We start from the raw sequence: 20,747 nt of genomic DNA on the forward strand, positions 1-20,747 counted from the left end.
AAGAGAAGAATTTCCATCCAGTAGTGACTAAAAAGATTTATTAGAAATTTGAGACCAATCTCACTTGATCATTGATCTCATAATCACAATTCATTCCACTTCTTGCATCTGAGATTATGAACACCAAACAGAAAGACCTGTAGTTTATCTGTTTAAACTTCTCGTCACTTTTCATGGCTGTTTTCCTGTGAATGCATTATCTTTCTGCAAGGTACTCATGGGTGGTTTGGGGAGCATTTAAAGGTGACAAAGACAAAAAAAATTGCATTTTGGGAGGGAGCAGAACAAAACAGTGAAAGAAATGCAGATTTTAACCTTATTCCTTACCCTTTGCAACAGAGAATTTGCATGCTATGGTCCCTCAGTCTTCATCAGCACCCTGAAGCTCAGAAAGGATTTGAGGAGCAGCCAACAGCATTTTCTCAAAATGAACAAGAAATAATAGCTTATATTTCCAAAGCTACATAGAAGCTGCCTAATATGCATTTATAGGGGCTCAGATGTTTTGCCCCTTGAATCAGATGTGTATCCTGGTTTGGATGTGGATTAGTTCCAATAGGGACAAAATTTCTGGAATGCATCTTCATTACTACTGTATGCAGAAAACCTGAGGCTCCTATGGATTAGATTTTTTTTCCCTGCCCTCTGACCAAACTGTATGTTCCTGGCCATTTGGATAGAATGGAGAATAAATCTGAGTATTCTTCCAGGGAACCTGTGATTCACCTGGTGTTGAATTGTACAGGCTCCAAAAGAGAGTAAGAAGATAAAAAGTGTTTCTGTAGAAAGACTGTATTCACCTTCACCAGAAATCAAAGGAAAGCAAATTTGGCCCAACTGTATAGAGCCCTCCTGGTGACAAAGTCCTTAGAGCATTTTCAAAACACAGAGCAGATGCAGAGAGTAACAAACTGTTTGTAGTCTTCATCCCAAATCAGAGATATCAGTCAAGAGAGGTTTTCTTCCCCAGATTCACATTCAGATAAATAGCTTGGAGGCATTACACTACATGGGTAATATGTGGAAAACATCCAGGAGTACTGAGATTGAAATGATGTCAGCTTTGAAGAGGACATCCAGCAGAATGATGCTGAGGTGTGTGACTGGCCCATGGGACCGTGATTCTGGGAACAGCGTTCTAATCTAATTTTTGTTCGCTCAGCATCATCTCAGTGAAACACTGCTACTTTTCTGGAAGGAGCCTGGTAGTTTCTAAATTACAGAAGACTAAAGAAACTGTAGAATATGTGTCTGATTATTTAAAGGGATCCTACCCACTATTGATGCACAGCATTTAGCATTTTCAAAAACATAGTGTTAAAAGTTGGTCTGACTTTGTTTAACCACCAATTTAAGTAGGAGCAAAACTGGATTGCTATCCAAGTCTCCAGAGATCCTTCACTACTTTTTTTCAGTTTGGCTCATCAGTTCACAGTAGATGAGGGTGATGTGTTGGGATTTACTATTACAAGAACATGGGAGAAATAAGAAAGAAAATTCTCACTTTCATAGCAATAGTTAAAACTCAGCAGTTCCTTTTTTTTTGGTTCTTCTTATTTATTCCTACATCTGTTTTTAACTTGATCTTATTTATAGATTTTTTTTTTGTGTTTTCTTTCTACATTACAGCAACTAGTAATTATTTAAGGACCTACCATTGTTTCCATTTTAGAGAGAACTCACTTTAGGGACACGTTTGTTACCATGGCCATTTAAATTCTGCTTTGCTGGAAATGCTTGTACAAGCTGATAGCCTAGATGTAAATTATTTATTTCCAATTCAATAGGTTTTGCTCTTTATTTAAAAAAAAAAAAAGCACACTAGCCACAAAATTACGGTTTTTTATTTTCTTTAGATGCCTGCCAAACTAGCAAGAATTTTTACTCTAAAAGATTGCTTTTTTGTTACTGGTGATTGGCCCACCAAGGTTGAAAATTCAGAAACTTTGCATTTTGAAAAAAGACCAAGATAAGCTGGAGAGTTAAACATAATGCTGAGTGCACGCCAGCATGTGCTATACATGCTGTGTATATATAAAATGGTGAAGCATTTTCAGTCATCTTACTGATAGTCTTCATATTCTCTCTATGAAATGTTTAAAATAATATGATTGGTTTTATTCCTTTAGCTGGTGAAGATGCAGTTGTTAAGAACATCTGCTACATGGTGGTTATGAGGGTGAACTAATATTTGGACAACTTCTGTTTAAATGTAGCTTATAGTTTGAATCAATATTTTAGAAACACTATTACTGAACTTCTGCTCTTCCTTTGTTAAATCTGCAATGGAGCTGTGTACAGGTCCATCTGAGTTTGGCATTTCTACAGGGCATGACTGAGGACTTTATAGACACAGCAATATTTTTATTTCTCTAGTTGATGGCAAACTAATATTCCATGATCATATTGGCAGTAGACTAAATACCAGCTTTGAAATACAACCAGTTAAGGAGGCTGTAGTAATAAATTGCAATAGAGTTTTGAATGCCAAGATAGTATTCAACTGTGTATGTGTATATATATATGTGTGTGTGTGTGTATATATTTCAGGCTCAGGAAAGGAATGCAACCAGGATCCCAAATATGTTTGAACTATAGCTTTTATTCCATTGGTAAGATACAGTTGAAAGATTTGGAACACTAGGAACAGGATTTAATAGAGCTGGTGTTACTGAGGGAGGAAAAAGGCTCAAGAAAGTACATAGACCTCAGTCTTGTGCTTTTTGCCAATGTACTCTTCTGCTGGAGACAACAGAAGTTCTTCTTGGCTGAGAAATATTTGAATGTCATAGAAGATAGTTTTACATATTACATAGGCTGTTTTTTGTATGTGTATATACTGCAGAAACTATATTTTTGTTCAAAGAATAATCCAGTCAGTTTGACTCAGAGGTGAACTCTCAATTCAGGTGCCAATTTTCTAGAAAAAGCTGCTTCTGAGATATTGTCCCTCCTCCAGCAGCTAATCTGTGTATTAGCTAGCTTCTAAGAGTGCAGGAGTAAGGTCTATTTGAGCATAATTAAGTGGATATTGTCCCAATCCAGCACGCACAATTCTCTTAAGCGTATCATGGAAGAAAGAGACACCCAGGCAACTTCAGTCCTGAGGCTGTTGTATCAAATGTGATGCAGTGTGAAGGGAGAAGATTTTCATCCTTCATTCAGTTTGTTGGCCATTATTAAAGATTTGGTCCTGTGGAGCTGAATGTTCCATGCTGTTTTCTTCCTCTTCATGTTTCAAGAACAATTTTCATAAAAAGCATGTCTCCCACTTCATGGCATTACAGGGAGTGGTTTTTGAGGGTCTGAAAGTGTGCCTGGAAATTTAGACATTTTCAAGCAATTTCTAGAATGCATTTTGACATGGCTACATTTTTAACAGTCAGGCTTCAGAGACTGGTGGGTCACGCCACATATTTTATCTGAACAAGGGACATCAGAGGCAAAAACTTTAATATTTTGTTGAATTAGCCTTTTGAAAAATCTAACATTTATTCATATCCATTCTACAATATCTAGCAATATATCAACAGAAAATAGGGTTTTTTTCTCAAGCTGTAGCACTCTCAGTGGGATATACAACCTAGATATTGCACTCCTTGGTACAGGAAAACCATATCAAAAAAGAGATTCAGCATCTCCCTAAAAATTTAACTTGACAAGCCTTTTATCTTTGGTTAAAGTGATGAGAAAGGACTGTAACAAGCAGCATAAAAGATGAGTAGTTATTAAGATTGTTTTGAAATGTTCCCAAAATTTTAAACTTGTGAGATACCAATAATTTTTTGTACCTTTATCAATCATATTTTATACTTTCCTGAAGAAGGATACTTTGAAATCAAAAATATATTAACTCTAACCTAAAGTCCAGAAGCGAAGCTGAGCTCTGTTCAGAGAGTGTAACAGAGAGAACACTTTATCCTAAGCCAAAACACTTTGAAAGCTCTGTGTGGGAATGCTCTCTCCCATATATATCTGCATGAAGGAATTCAGAAGGGCTCCAAGGGACAAAGCAGCAGCACCAGTAGGGCCTGGGAAAACAGCCTTATATGTTCCAGATCTCTCTCTCTTCATGAAAACAATGCTCTGGCTTTAGGAGAAGGTGGCTCTCAGCACTCCTGACCTCTGGTGCTGTCCTTTGGCTTCACAGTCAATCTCTGTATGGGCCTGATGGGGAACTCCATTCCTCACACTGTAAATATTCCCATTGAGATCAATAGGTGTGTTTGCAAAGTAAAATATTACTCACTGTGAGTAAGAGCCATATGATGTGAGACAACAGGTCTGGCACTAAAATGTGTTTTTATATTTTTAGGTGAGTATATTCTCTCCTGTGGGTTTCTTGTTTTGGCCTGCACCTGTTGTGTGTACAGAATAGTCCTGCAGAAGAAATAATTGTACAGTTTAGTAGTAGATATTCATATGTAAACACAGATTGGTTTTTACCATCCCATTACTCATTTACATGTGTAAATGCAGGTCAACTGCTTGCGTAACTTTGCCAGTGAAAATTTGACTATTTCAAAATTTAGCCTTGGTTGTGTTCTGATGAATTATGCTACAACTCCATGTTATTTCTTCATTCAGCTCTCCAGCCTTTTAGAAACACAGTATAACCACTTGATTCTGATTCACACAGTAATCCTTCAAAATTGCAGACCTAATGATTATAAATTTCTTTGATATTTAGTGATTGCATCAACATTGTTCATGATAAACACCAGTTTATTAGCATGGATATTACTGGCGTTGTACTTAAGGCTGTCTACTGTAACTAATAGGAACATTAGTTAGTTTTAATGTATTATATTTTGCAGTCAACTTCATGTCTTTATTAAAGAGGTGAGGAAAGTAAATGTATAGAAACTGTTCACTGAATTTTGAAAGCATTTTGTTATTTATAAGACTAGCTTGGGGGAGAGGGGAAGGTTGTTTGTCTTCTAAATAAAAAGAAAAGTTTGTGAGATATATACACCATATATACATATACCTCTTACATCCCAGAAGAAACTTTTTTTTTCCTTGGACAAGGTGATGCACATAATGCTATTCAGTTGTCTTCAAAAGTTGACAGCAAGCCTGAGCTGTTATTTCAAGTTTTCCCTGTATAATGCAAGGATACTATTATTCATGCAGCTGTTGTGCTAGACTTTGAAGAGCGCTTATCTCCTTGGGCGGTCATGTTAATTCCATAGCCAAAATCAGTTTTTACTGTTTTTGAGAAGATCAAATTATGGGTCTCATTTCTAAGGGAAAATTCATTTCTGGGTAGTGTGGATAGGACAGTCTTGCAGTTTAGACCACAAGACACCTCAAAGTGAATAGACTAGCTTTGTGATTTTGATGAATTCTACATCTGGATTGCTCAATATGAAAAATGTACCCATATTTTCCTTGACTGGACCTGATGTGTTTCAGCTCCCAGTGTATTTCGCCAGCAAAACCGAACCAAACCATGTGCACTGAACCACTCTCACTCCCGATATCTCTGTGTTTTCTCACAGCCTGTGACCTGATGAACCAAGGCATCCTGGCCCTGGTCAGCTCCATTGGCTGCACATCAGCAGGATCCCTGCAGTCTCTGGCCGATGCCATGCACATCCCTCACCTCTTCATCCAGCGCTCCACGGCAGGAACGCCGAGGAGCGGCTGCGGGCTCACCAGGAGCAACCGCAACGATGACTACACGCTCTCCGTGCGGCCCCCCGTCTACCTAAATGATGTCATCTTGAGAGTGGTCACAGAATATGCCTGGCAGAAATTCATTATTTTTTACGATAATGACTATGGTAAGTATTTATTTATCAGGGTGGTTTTTGTCGAATCCATAATCCTGTTGAAAATTGTCACATTATGGCTTTAGTCTTCCGATAGATTGTTTTCCTCATGAACATTTATGGTTCTGGCACCATTTTACAGCACCTCAGAGAAATCTATTTCTAAATTCCATCAACATTTATGTTTATTTGATAATGTCTTTGTTAGAGTTAGCTGATAAATTAAGAACTTGTGTTTTTCTATTCTACCCGTGTTTATAAAGCATAAAACTTTTTAACAAGCTCTCTTGGTTTTTTGGATAGTAGAAACAGAAAATGACAATTCAAGATGCAACATGTAAGCTTAGCATTCTGTAAATTTGTTTATTGTCTGGTGAATCTCTTCTGTTTGTTGGCATATACTTTCTGGCCAGAACCTGAAGGGATGGTGAATGTAGGTCAGAGGTTTGGCAAGAACAAGGTGCTAGTCATAAATATAAAACATGTAGAAAGAAGTTCTCGAGAGTGAAGAAGTTGAGGAGGAGGAGGGCTTGGACAAGACAACATTCTCTCTGTTTTGAGTTCGTTCAGTGTTCCTGAAAGGTGCTGAATTGGTGCTTTTTGTGTGATAGAGTAAGTGTGACACAGATGGCAGTGTCACAAGACTGCACCATCCAGCTTGGTGAATCAGCCAATTTTGGCCCAAATATGTTTTACAGCTGACAGGAGAACTGGAAATATTTCTCCAGTAGGCTGCCTTATCTAACAAATTTAACAATCTTTATTTCTGTGAAAAATTGCTTTGCAACCCAACCTGTTTTCTTCAGATGCATACAATATTCATAAGTAATCATGACTGGCTTGGATGAGCATTTTAAAACTTATGTTCAAAGTTTAATCTTTAAGTTATAGAAAAATGCTCACTTCAGCCATTTACTGTGCATAATATCTGGTTCATTCAGGTCAGGTGGTATTGATTTTTGTTCCCTGCCTACATAATAAATTCTTAAATTAGAGGACTAGAAAGTGATGAATAGGAGAATTCTTCTCTATAACAAAGCAGCACCTTAAAGCACCATGGCATAAGGAACACACACACAAAAACCCCTAAAACTAAAAATAAACAAAAAATCCTTAAAATCTCACAGCAGAGTATTTTTGGTCAGAAATTATGAGTTTGTGTATTTAACTGCCAGGCACCTATGAAGACAACTCTGAACTTTTAAGGGGTATCTTTTTTTTTTTTATGTATTTTTGAGTTTAAAAGCCTCAAGCAAATTATTTAATTAATATCTTTGAATAATTATATTTGAAAATACTGGGTTTATATTATTCAAGTTTCATTATTTAATTTAAAAATACCGTTCAGACACCATGCTATTTTGTCCTTGATATCTGGGTAAGTACTTCATAATGGTGTGACTTATATAACACAGATGCCTGCCTGCCTGCCTGCAAGGAATTAGTTTCAGAGCAATAGCTCATTCAGTGACACATCATCCTCAGATGGCCAATATTTAGTCTCTGTACCAGCCTCTCTGGCATTCTGAATTCAGTAGTCAACAAGTAATGCCTTACTAACCAAGACAAGCTGGTAATCTAACTCTGGTTAGTGATCACCATCCCAAACATCAGGACAAGGTGTGAAAAACTACGAGCATTCTGCATTTAGTATATTCTGAACAGTCTGTTCCCTTACTAATTTGTGTGGCTTGGGCATTTTGGGAGGGTAGGTGGTTTTTTTTTTTGGGGGGGTGAGGGGTGTGTGTACATAGTTTGGAATTAATACCATGGATAAAATTATTTTAAATGTAAGCTGATTTTTAAATTAGCCTGTGACACAGAGTAGAGCTATCAGCTGTGCAATGGTATGTTTCTTTAGACTGCATCAAGTTCAATCCTTGATTTCAACAGCCATCCTAGGGCAGCAAGCTATTTCTGTATTCTTTTGCTTCCTGCTGTTTCTTTATAAAATTTTATAAAGATTTTATAAAGATACTGATTTCATTGATGGTTTCCCCCTCCATTTTTAATAACAAACAGAGCAGAACTTTGAGATCACCGTATCTAACCTGAGGCCTCTCATTCTTTCCTTTGATCACTGGCTCTCCATTTCTTTTTCTTGCTCATACTGGAATGCCCCCCTCTTTGCTACCCTGTTTCAGATGAAACCATTATCAATCACCATTAGGTTTCAAAAGCAGCAGATATTTGCCTGTTCACAGTCCTTTTACCCAGGTTTTGATCGATGACAGCAGTTTTTCACAGACACATGATGACATTTTTTGATTAGTAGCCCCTAGAGAGTAAACTTGCCAGATGGTTATAAATATTAACAAATTAGGTCACCTTTCCCCTTTTTCCTGCTATTTTATTGATAATCTGAAAAAAATTCTCATATGTTAGCAGTTTGCATTTTCTCTTTCGGGATTCTCTATTGATGGAAGAAGAACTAGCCCAGAGAGAGGGACAAAGAAATTAATGGCATGAAAAGAGGAACTGGAATCACTTTTTAGTGGATTACAGGGTGGATAAGTCTCAATTCAGTATTTAACATGCTTTGAGCAGCAGGTTGGACAGTATGATGTCCTGAAATTTCATCCAACTCTAATGATTCTGTGATGTTTGAGAAAGCCATTCTTCAGATGGGTCTCTGGATGTGAAATATAACTATTCAAGCATCAGTTGGAATTTTTAAAGAGAGTGTTGGCCCAAGAACTCCAGAAGACCGTGAGGAAGGAAGCATGGCCATTAGCTTCTGTGCCTGTTTTAGAAAGAAGTCAAGACTGGGCATGCAGATATGGGGTGGAGGTCCAGGAATAATCCATCCCTTTGGTCAGCATCAGTGCAGCTAAGGGTGGTTGCAATTTCCTCTGGAAGATCCCAGTCCCATACCTCAGCTTCCCTGAGAAGTTCTGCTGCAATGAGACCTATTTATTTTCTCAGCTCATACAGACCTAAAATGAAAATCTTGCTAAAAGCTTCGCTGAGTGTAACTGCTTGCAGCAGTTACTATTAGACATTTGAATAGAACATTTAGTATAAAACATTAAAGTAAGTGGGAGTTCAATACCTGCATTAGAACTGATTTCATATTAGGAAGAGATTATTGATATGCTGTCCACAGCTCTCTGCAAAACTGACACCTGTGCAAGCAGCAATTTCTTGCCCTGGTGATATTTTTTCATGTGCAGCAATCATTCCTTCTCAAGGCGTGTATCATAACATGAAGTGGTGTCTCCATATAAGAAAATGACACTTGACAAATAATGGGAATATAGATTCTGGTGTTCATCTTTTTTTTTTTTTCCCCTCATTGTTGCCATATTTTTCTAAGTTAGAAAATGTGAAAGCACTAATAGACTAACTGATTCCAGCAACCATCAGAATTTCACAACTTTCCTTTCCAATAAATTATTTTGTTTAGTCATTTAATTATTTAAAACAAAATACTTTAGTGGTATTATTGAAATTATTTCCAGCAATAATTTCACTCTCTGGAAGGAAATGGGCCTCTCATATTTAAAACAAATATTCCTACAGTAAAATTAGGATCTTATCCAAAGTCCATACTACACTAAACCAGTTGCCTTGCACATTTAATAGAAGCTGCAAACCTTAATGTGTCAATTTATCAAAATCAAAGGTTTTAAATCCTATCAATACAATTGCTTTTGAATTTTATCTTGCAGTCTATCATAGATTGTTTTTCATTATCAGAGAATTTTCTATAATGGAAATGTTTTATGCAGATTTTAGAATAATTTCCCCTATAGTAATCCTACTTTAAAATCTCAAATTCTTATTTTGAATGTAAGTAGATGAGTATATTCATTTTTACTGTTTTAACACTACTGTACTAACATCAAAATCTTAGAAACTTCAATCTACTTAAAGGTTCTTTACTGATAAGGAAAGTTAAGTCTTCGAAAGAAGCAATTTATTCATTTAGTCATAACTAACTGGATGTTGTAAAAGTGAGGTAGAAATGCATTTCTGAAATAATTGACATCTAAGTTTCCAAATTATATTTCTTTTCCAAGAAATTTGAAGATAGGCTGACTGTTTTAAGATAAAACAAATGACACCTTGATAATTGTAAAAAAACCTTATTTTCCTACTGTCGACTTTGTTATGCTAAGTAAAGACTCCAGAAAAGCCATAGTCTTTTCTAAGTGGTAGAGCCTCCCCAGTAACAAATGTAAGGCCAACATACAGTAAGAATTAATGAGTGGGGATGTGAGAGAAAAAAGAACATCTTAAACTGAGAAGGCTTAGGTGATATTTGCTGTATTTCATTTACTCTAATTGTACCTTTAGCGTATAAATTCAGATGAACTCCTGAAAATCAAAGAAAGTTGTCTTTTCCCCAATCCTTGCCCTCTGTGACCATGATCTAGAGCAAATCCCAGTGCTGTCAGGCCCTTTGTAGTCAGTGTGTTTTGTTCCTTCTGGTAATACAAGTTAGGGCCTGTCCAGGACACGAAATCTGATTTTGTTTAGGAAAATTTAATACATGGTTATTAAAAGCATTCAAGAACAATTCTGCACTTCTTCAAAGGCTGTTAAAGCGAGTCTTCTTGTGGAGATAAAGAGTAGGCGGCATGAAATGCAGCAGAATTATGCAGTAGACTGATGCCTTTCTCAAACTGATATTAAAATTACTATCCACACAGAATGTAGAAGCCAAATCATTTAGGCAGCCAAATCAGCTCCTCCTCGCTTCATTCTTGACTGCTCAGCTCAACATGTAGGATCACTGTGCAGAGGGTGTTTGTACATCTCCCCCTCACAAGCAGATGTAGAGACTGGGAAGCTCCTCCTCTAGTCTGAATTCCTCCTTAGGAGCATCAGCACCCTTTCAGTGAAGGCATTTTGAGATTGGACACTGTAAATGTAAAACTTCTGCCTTTGGAAGTTTGCCAGGTTTGGATTTATAAAAAGAACCACTGCCATCTGTAAACATTTTGAGCAAGTTTGCCAAGTTATTAATCTTTATGGTTTCAAGTTCAAATCAAGCAAAATGCAGTTTGAAATAGCAAATCCTACCTGATCCACAGACTGGCCCGTGACAGTGGCCAGTCACAACATGGAAAGGCAGACACATTTCATGGAGTGAAATAGTCGTTTGAGACCACAGTGTGAGAGCCCTGGCCATATGGGCAGAGTGACTGAGCTGCAATCCCAGCACACTGTTGGGTTTTATCTCTGTGGTGTATCAACAAGGGACAAGCTTTTGCAATTCGTGTTTTACTCTCAGGCAGTTTACAGCTCACTGTGTTTTCCAGGAAAAAGATGTAGATACTTCTCTGTAGTAGTAAATTCTTTATGAAGAAACCAGTCAATCCCTGCAAGAACATAGTTGTGAATCTCGTGCAATTTACAGTGTAGGTATCTCTGCATTTCTGAGATGAAAGACAGAAAGTCGAGCTGTTTGGAAACATTTATTTTTAATGTTTTGTTGCTGCTAAAGTGGATAGAAAGATTCTGCAATCTTCCTCTTGAAAGGCTGAGGGAATAAGACTTTTTCTGGAGAATTAATTTTATCTTCATTCCAATTCTTTTATTGTGGTGATATTAACATTTAAAAACCCTTCTGTATTTTATATTAAAAGAAAAAAATTATTTTGTTTTCTTTTAATATAAAATAAAAACCTAATAAAAACCTCACTTTTCTTTGCCGGTTTTTGGCCTGACCTTGTGTATTTCATCCCAGCATCCTTTTGATATGCAGCCATCACTGGAGAGCTATGAAATATTTGCTGATTCCACTACTAAGATATCTTTCCTTACAGTTTTTTGACCTTCTAACTAATACTGCAAATATTTGGCAATAGATATTTGCCATTCCCTTAGGCGTTAATTTAATTTTAACTTTTGTAAAGAAGAGAAAAAAAGCAAGTGTTAAGGCTATGAAGGGGATTTACTCTGTATGGCTGAGGGAGGCATTCCCATAGGATACAGGGGTTGAAGAAGTAATTGTCAAGACTTGAGTGGAGCAGAAGGGAGGAGGTTAGCAGTAAGAAAGACTTTAGTGGGCATCTGTCTTGAAAAACTTCTTCATGGATCTCCCTTCTTGCTCCTTTATCATATACAGGGGTTTCAGATTATTTCTGCACAAGGAAAGGATGAAGGCAGTGTTGTGAGTTACCTGGCCAGTAGAAGGTGTCTCAAGCTCAGTCTGAGAGAAGATTTTGGAGAAAGAGATAAAATAAAATAGAATCTGAAGGAGAGAGCAGTGACATTTGCATTACTGAGGAGTTCAGCCTAAGTAAACAAGTCTGTGAAACTGTGAAGATAAAAGAGCATTATCCCCATCCCTACCCCAGAAAGGCAGTGGTTTTCAAATAAATTGAGTGTAATTCTATAGAATTGGAGTGCTGTTCTTGAAAGATCCCAGAAAAACAGGGATTATACCCAGAATCTGAAAGGCTGAGCAGCTTGCAGAAAGGCTGCCTCCCGCATTTTAGCAGGGGTGATATTCTGAGGTGATGCCCATCTCTGTGTACGGGCCCCAAATTCCCAGCATTTCCTTTAAAACTAGTTTAAAATAAGCGATCCTGTGGAGCACTTTGCTGCACATATGTTTTCCAGAAATAGATGTGATGACCACTGACATAGATGTGCTTGAAACCATAACATTTTCTAATAGTTTTAAGTTTTAATGCAAGTTTAATAAAGACTCATAAAAGAATCATGCTCTCTTTAATCGATTGCAAATGCTTATAATTACCCTGAGGCTGTTTTCAGCTGCTTGATGACTATAATATTCTCAAGTCTGTCTCCAGACAGTCTTAAAACTGTTTATTACTCATCTGGCTCTTTGCCAGCTTCCCGTACTCATTTGCTTCACTGTGCCTCAATAAACATGTAATTAATTCAAGCTTATTACTGAACCTTTTTTTTTTTCCATTAGTATTTATTACGTCATTCAGATAAGGAAAGGAGCATTAATTTTCATCTGTGTAACTTTAGTGTGTCAGGTGAGAACTTCTGTCACAACTTGCATTTGCAGATTGACTTTACCACTGAAATTTGAGTAAATCATCTGGGCGACCCTAAAATGATTCAACTTCTGAATTATTCTGTAAAGTTTCTCTTGTGGAAAAGTGGGCATGCTTCTGCTTTTCAGCCACAGAACACTTGGAGGAACGTATTGCAGGAACTAGAAGGGAATATATCAGAAGATAAGGGAGTGTTTGTCACTCCCTCATGTTGCAGGCCTTAGGGAGGGGATGGGTAAAGCCTTCAAAGGTTTTGCCTGACAGTCCCGTCCTGTGTTAGCAAGCTGGGGCCAGAATAAAACTCTGGGTGTTCTCCCAATACCTGTGCAGTAGAAAAACTCTGTAAATGAGGTGTTGTTTTGAAGTTTTGCAGAGGTACAAGATGGCTTTTGTAGATCCAGCCTGCATCAGAAGAACAGTGATCGATTTAAACAATAATTGAATACCTGAAGCTTGTACTGATATCTGCCACTGTGTGCTAAGTATTTTTCAACTCTCAAGACATTGTTCTTTCTTCTCAGAAGTATTAAAATTAAGCTTGTAAGTTTATGGTTTGGCAGCTAAATACATGAACAGTAATCAAATTAGGAAACTTTTGAGAGAAGTAATTTTTGCACATTGAATTGAAGAAATTATATCACCATTGGGAAAAAAACCCATGAATTTGGCACAATAACATTTATTAATATCATAAACTGAAAAGAAAACTTGTCTCTGAGAGTTTTAACCAGTCAAGAAAAAGAGGAAGCTGAGAGACAGGAAAGAGCTAGAAAGCATTTTTAGCAGTATTCCTAAATCTTAATTTATCAGCTTCACTTTCATAGGTTATGTTCTTCACAGCACCAGTTCACTCATAAAATATTCCTCTTTCTATACTGTAAGCTTTTAATCAACTGGCAGTGTTCTTTGGGAAGAGATTGATGCAGAGTCAGGGAACAGTTTGTCTTAAGGAAGCTTATTCCACACCTCATGGAATGGCTTGGGTTGGAAGGGGCCTTAAGAACCATTTGGTTCCAATGCCCTGCCATGGGCAGGGACACCTCCACTAAACCAGGTTTCTCAGAGCCTCATCCAACCTGACCTTGAACTCCTCCAGGGATGGGACATCCACAGCTGTGGGCTACCTGTGGCAGTGCCTTACCACCTTCACAGTCATGGATTTCTTCTAAGATCTAATCCCAATCATCCCTCTTTCCTTTTGAACTCATTACTCCTTCTCCTATCACTATAGCTCCTGGGGCAGAATCCCTTTCTGTAGCCCCCCCCCTCACCCCTCAGGTACTGGAAGCTTGTTATAGATCTTCCCACAAACTTCTCTTCTGCAGGTTGAGCCCTGGCTTTCTCAGCCTCTCAAATGTTCCCAAATTATTCCCTGCAAGGACATTCTCTTTGTTATTCTTTACTCCATCTCCCTGGAAGGGGATGCACAGTTCTTCATGCTTATGAGAACCAACAGGCAGTAGCAGTGACGTATAGGGAGAGCTGGTGAATTGTACAGACAGACTTACATAAAAAAAAATACATATATATAGTTGCTATTTAATAAAGACTTTTATCTACTCAGAAATATAAAGTCCTGTCGAACAGGATTTACACATAATTTTGTAACTTTGGCATGATTTGAAGGCACTAGGCAGGGAAAATTAATTTCTTTGCAAGAGGTTATTTCACTCAAAGGCAACCCATAGAAGCCTTTTGGAAATCTCTAATGCAAACTGTAATCAAAAGGGAATTGAATGAAGAAATAGAAAGCAGGTTATATAGTCAAAAGTACATGGATAGAATAAATTGCCATGTCAGCCTTCACGAGTGATCACATTCTGACTTCCTTTCTATTTTTTAAGTTACAGTAACAGCAGATACTCTGAAGGATTAGTTCTAGTTTCATTCCTATTTATCTTTTTTATTCTTTGCTTTTTTCCTCTTTCTTTCCAGTCAAAAAAAAAAAAGGAAAAAAGAAACTCAAAGGAAGCATCTTGTGTCAACCCTCAGTAGGTTCAGAACTGAAGTCATGCAGGATTTGAAATGTGCAACTGTTCTTATCTTTCCCTCAACACAGATTCAGCTGCTCAAGACTATCTGTATTGATTTTGCTTATTTAAAGGATAATTTCTAATAACTCATAATGTGACACAAAAGTAACTAATGTAAATGACATTTGAATGAACCTTTAAAATAGGGATTATAGAGACATTTCACTGGTCTTAAAATAGTTCACATCAAACAGCAAAAATTGAAATCACCTGCTTATATTTTAATTTGAAATGGAAATATCTTCAAAAAAAGAAAAGTATACAAGCATTTTTTCATTTTTCTCAGTTCAGTGATACTAAAAAATTTGAGACAATTTTTTGTTTTCTTTTTAAGTGTAAAATTTCAGAAAATTGCAAATAAGGGGGGAAAAGACCCCAGTCATTTGTGCCATTCACAAACATTCAGTTTCTCCCAAGCTATATGTCCACTTCTTAAGTTGCAGAAATTCTGATAATATGAGATTTTATATGTAATTAAGCATTTGGGCTTGAATTTATTTATTATGAGTTTGAACTACTGCTATGTTCTCTGTTAGAGAGTATATCTGTCAGAGAATGTTCTCTGTTAGAAAATATATCTGTTGGAGAAGTTAGATCATCCAGCTGAAATTGCTCAGGTAACTGGTCCTTCTTAGTTCCAAAGTGATAATATGAAAGAGCTTGGATGATTTTTTTTTTATAATTAATTTTAATTTGGAGGTACAAAAAATTGCATGTAAGATTATTAACAAGAGGGAATCCCATTGCTGTGAAAGTAAAATGAAGGACTGTTGCTCAGTCATCCAGTTAAACTGTTGTTTTCCTCTTTCTGGATCTTAACCATGTTAATAGAGATGAGCATGTGCACAGGAATGCAATCACTGCACAAGTCTTTACACTGAGCAGGGGCACCATCAGAGTCCAGCTGAAGCTGCACACCTCCCTGGAGTACAGTGCATTACCACAGTTAATAGTTGCTGTCATGTGAGCCAGTGTTGTGGAAGAAGGAAATCACTGTAGTAGATTGTAAAGCTATTCTTGATAAGAATTTGAACAGTGTTATTTGTTATACAGCAGCTTTTCTCATCATCTGTACAAATAAAATGGTCTTTTGTGCAAATCAGCCAGTGAATATTTATGACAGGCACATTCACCTTTACCACCACAGCTGAATCAGTTGGTATTTATCAGCCAGATACTCTGAGGAGGATGTTCTCACATCTGAAATGCCATCAGAGGGAGGATGAGCTAATGACTGTAAGCCAGGCTTGAGATAACCAAAGTGCACAGTGAGTGCCTTGTGATTTGGGTGGAAGACAATGATACAGGTGGATGGATTAATTTATTACCATTAGGGAATAGTGCCATCTTTCTCATCTCCTGATAATAGTGTGAACTGAAAAAAAAAAAAGTATGAACTTTGCACCTACTTGTAGATATTTCTTTTTAATAAGGGTGTAAGAGGTACTTAGCTTATGAGTTATTTAATATTTGCCATTCCTTTTATTCAAGTTATAAAATCTTCACTGCATATGCATCCTGGTATTCCTGTATGAGATGCCTGAAAACCAGCCTATTTTGTTCTAGGATGCCCTGATTATTAGGTTTTATCCAAAATGGATTAGGGGACTTGCTCCTTTTGTATAAAACAGAGATGGCAAAGGGAAGTTTAGGGGGCCAAAGAGAACAAAAAAGTGAGATGAGATCTGGTTCCATGATGAAACAAAGCCTTGTGCAAGAATCATACAATGTTCTGAGTTAGAAGGGACCCACAGGCTCATTGAAGTCCCACTCCTGGCCCTGCTCTGAACAGCCCCACTAGTCACACCATGTGCCTTTTCTAGTAAATGGTTCTTATGGTTTATGTTAGGTGAGGTCTGAGTGCCCCTGCCAGGCTGCTCATTTAAGAAGATTTAGACCTGTAGTCTGTGAAGAGACCTTTTCCTGAGCATGCTCTGTATTTAAGATACTCATATTTTTTATTGTGCTTTCTCCAGTGTCATAACGGTGAGAAGAAGGTGTGTGAGTTTATGCTTCATTTCCTAAATTCTTTCTTAGGTCAGAATACATGGTAGCTGACACAATAATGACAAGTTTGGTGAAGCTGTCCCCTGAATTCAGATCTCAGCTGGAGCAGTCTTACACTGAGTACCTGCAATTGAATATATCAGCCAGGTCTGCAGCACTTCAGAAGCTCAGGGCCTTGAGCTCTCCTCTGCAGGGCGCTCTGCATGTGCACCTCAGCTGTGCCTGCAGAGCTGGTGTGCCCACTGCCAGACCAGCTGTGCACCACCAGTGCAACCTCTAAGACCTTCCTGTAGACCTCTGCCTTGTGATATGGTTATATATGCCCAGGAAGGACATTTCCAACAGAGGCCTTGATAAATTTTGCTTGCTTTGTGTATAAGCATTTCCAAGTCAACATCACAGCCTCTTAAACTGAGAACAGTTTTGGTTATAAGGAGACTCTTTGGGAATGCTTCTTTTAAATTACCAGCCTGGTTTAACCCTGTAAGTGATGCTGACTACAGAGGGGTACTCAGTTCTTGTGCACACGTGTGTAGACTGGAAGTGATGGCAGTTCAGTAAAAAAGAGGAAATGCAATACTAAATAATAGTGTCATTGAGCAGGGAGAGGAGGTAGCAACTTTGGCTTTAGCATTGATCTGTCTCTGCATGCTAACCTTGGCTTTGATCACTAAGGAGGATAATTAATACTGGTGATAATGGGGAAACTGAGCTTCTGGCAATGACTGTGACTCATCTGATTTAAATAGAAAGTAGAAATGTTACTTCTGGCTGGGCAACAGGTTGGTTGGCTAGCAAATTCAGGGCAAGAAACACCTGTGTTCCAGACATGAACAGTCTTGTGTCTCCTCAGTAAAGCCATCTGTGCCACAGGTTGCTTGCCAGATTTTTCTGCAGAAGGAGTTTATCTATTAGAAAGATGATTCCACAGTTCGGTGTGGATATGTGCCACTTGCAGACAATCCACGCAGGAAAGATAATGCTGCCCATTCAGTGGCAGCATCTGTTCTTTGGCACACACTTTGAATATGATCACTGCTAGTGACTCACTGCTGAAATATTGGAAGTGCCATCATGATTTAAATAGCATTTAAATTGCAGGGTGTTTTTGTGTGCTTTCTGCTGTATTACAGCAGCAGGTGAGCACCACCAATACCTCCATTCTGCTAAGGGTAAGCTGAGGTATAACCAGAGTCTGTGTTTATTTCCTGCCCATGTCTCTGTATTGTACCAATGCCAAAGACAGAAGTAATAAAGAAGAAGTAGGGATCCTGGTTTGGTACATTTTCCATTGGAATGGTGGTGTTTTCCTAATAGCATATCACACAGATGCAATATGGTTGGCACAGTCACCTAATAAATGTAGAGAATTGTGGTGTTGTGAGGTCCCCAGGACAAGGTGAGAGATGAGAATTTGACTCCTTGTTCTCAGAAGGCTGATTTATTGTTTTATGATATTGTATTATACTGAAAGAAATTGTATACTAAAACTATACTAAAGAAAGAGAGAGGCTGAACGAGAATGATAATGAAAGCTTGTGGCTGACTCACAGAGTCATTAGGTTAAAACAATTCACATGGAACCAATGAAAGATGCACCTGCTGGTAAACAATCTCCAGACCACATTCCCAAGCAGTCAGATAATTATTGTTTTCAGTCTTTTCTGAGGCCTCTGAGCTTCCCAGGAGAAAATCCTGGGCAAAGAGGATTTTTCAGAAAGTATCAGGGTGACAGAGAACAATACTGGATCTCTTTTGTCCCATCATTTAGTGAAGAATCAATATAATTGTTTCATTGTTTATATGCAGGTCTTCATGGCAAAGAAAGCCATTTGATCCTATAATCTGACTTCTGGGTCAACGCAGAATATGCAGAATATCAGTCAGTAACTCCAGTGTGTTTATAAACTCACATCAAGTGAAATTATGTTCTTGTTTTGAAAATGGACCAATGAAACTTTGTTTGGAGGTTCCTGCTCACCTATTCTGGTGCCAGAAAATATATGGATTTATGAGACAGATTTTTAAGTCTTTACAAAGGAATTCATAGCCTAAGTAACTTTTCTTCCTAGTATTTTGACAGCATATTTAGATCCCATCTACATGTTCTCCTTGTGCTTCAATGATTTTGACTTAAACAGTCAGTTTTACCCATTATATGATTTAATTACTCTGGATCCTGAGTAATCCTGAGTGTGTGAGCCTCAGGAACTTTAGAATGAAGGGGTTAAAGCAGAAAGAATTTATTTTATCATTTGCATAAAACTAGACATATTTGTAGCACTTCAAATAATCTTGTTGGTATTTAAAGTGCCAAAAATTTCTAACATCTCTGATTAGATTGAATCTAATTTTCCTGATTTAGATATTAAATAGAAGCTGTAATTAGTATCTGATTCTCTTATGGAACTTTATTTTTAGGGCATGCATGCATTTAATTCACGGTTAAACTATCCTACAAGTGTTTAGTAATACTGATATTTTGGCAGTGTCTGGAGAGTGAGGTTTTGGTGATGATTCTCTAAAATAGCCTAAATGCCTAAAATACCATTTCTTTCCAGTTCATGGTATTTTGGATCTCTAGACAGAAGACTCAGCTTGGTGACAGTGATGGACTTCCAGGACTAACCCTGTTGAATTACTCTTGTGTACTGTTTGATTATAAGCTATTGCATGGCTATTTCTTCATAATTTGAAGCATCTCAGTAAATTGGTACTGGAGGAGGACAGCACCATATTCTCTAGTCAGTTGATCTCTGCTAGTGATGCAGACTGGGCATTTTTTCTCCTGTGCAGACTGAACTTTGTTCTCCTAATACTGCTGTTTGTGGCACCCCCCAAGGGCAGGGAGCAGGGGAAGTCTTTAGGTCAGGACAAAAGATCTGAGTAGCCAAGCTGTTGTGAAAGTCTAATTGGAAGCTTTCTCAACTATAAGATGTCTCACGCAGATGCATAAGAAGCCTCTAACTTCAGGTCTGACCATTCCCCTGCAAACTAATTGGGACAAGCAAAGAAGGAACTTTGAGGAAATCTGAGGAATTCCCTCAGAGGCTGCATCTGGGGGAGACCACCTTGAGTATTCTAATGGGAGAAATATTTTCTGGTGTATTTTAACCACAAATGCCCTCCTAAACCTGAGGAACCTTTAGTTTTTTGAAGAACTGGGTTGCTGATGTCCTTTCTTTTTCTCTTTCCCCTTTCCCATAGTGTGTGTTTCAGCTAGTGTCTGTTGTGTTGACTCTAGGGCAGTTTCTTTCTCCCCTAACAGAGCAGTTGGGTGTGTGGGAGGCTTGCACGCCAGGAGGGAAGGAAGGATGTCCTGCTGGGTGTCCTCTGGGACAGCAGGTCAGAGCGACTGCAGGAGGGGAGAGTCACCTTAGGCAACTGCTGGCTTAGCTCCTGAAAACAGATTGAGAGTCTGCAGTGGTGACTAGGGGTGAGGCAGTGAGGACTCAGTGAGGCTGAAGGGACTTTCCTCAGGTCCATAAGGCCCTGATCTGACTTGTGAAGTCATTGAATGATTTTCATTATTAAGCCTAAACTTTGGAGTTTTAGGTAAAACCATTCAAAAGAGCAACAGGAAAGAAAAAGTCAAGCATGCTTGTGGAACAGTGCTGGAAAAAGCCCTTCCAAAGGCTTGGGCCAGCTAGAGGCAGTATAACAATGTGAAGAGTACCCAGACATTTCAGTTTGGTAGACTATAAATATATTACAGGCCAGGTAGTAAACTCAGTCAGCATTTTGCTGGTCAAATCTTCCTTTCTAAGTCATTCTTAAAGAAGGATTTACCCAGAGTGAGCCAGAAAGCTCTACAGGAGCAGTTTGCTGGGGAAAATTTACTAAACTCAGCCAGTTGTATGAGCTGAGACCAGGCAGTATCATTGCAAAAACTGTATATGTGGCTTTTGTTTTGTTTTTGAAGAAAATAAATAGTTGTGAATTTAGAA

General features: G+C 38.0%; 1 protein-coding gene across 1 annotated transcript in view; it reads left to right on the forward strand.

The window, feature by feature from the left end:
* The window catches only part of GRID2 (glutamate ionotropic receptor delta type subunit 2), a 681,202-nt gene that overhangs the window by 390,415 nt on the left and 270,040 nt on the right, over window positions 1-20,747 (forward strand). Inside the window, exon 3 of the mRNA XM_059844122.1 lies at window positions 5,505-5,789. Within this exon, the coding sequence (XP_059700105.1) occupies window positions 5,505-5,789 (285 nt within the window). The remainder of the gene's footprint in view (window positions 1-5,504; window positions 5,790-20,747) is intronic.

The sequence above is a fragment of the Haemorhous mexicanus genome, chromosome 4, assembly GCF_027477595.1.
Source record: "Haemorhous mexicanus isolate bHaeMex1 chromosome 4, bHaeMex1.pri, whole genome shotgun sequence".
NCBI lineage: Eukaryota > Metazoa > Chordata > Aves > Passeriformes > Fringillidae > Haemorhous > Haemorhous mexicanus.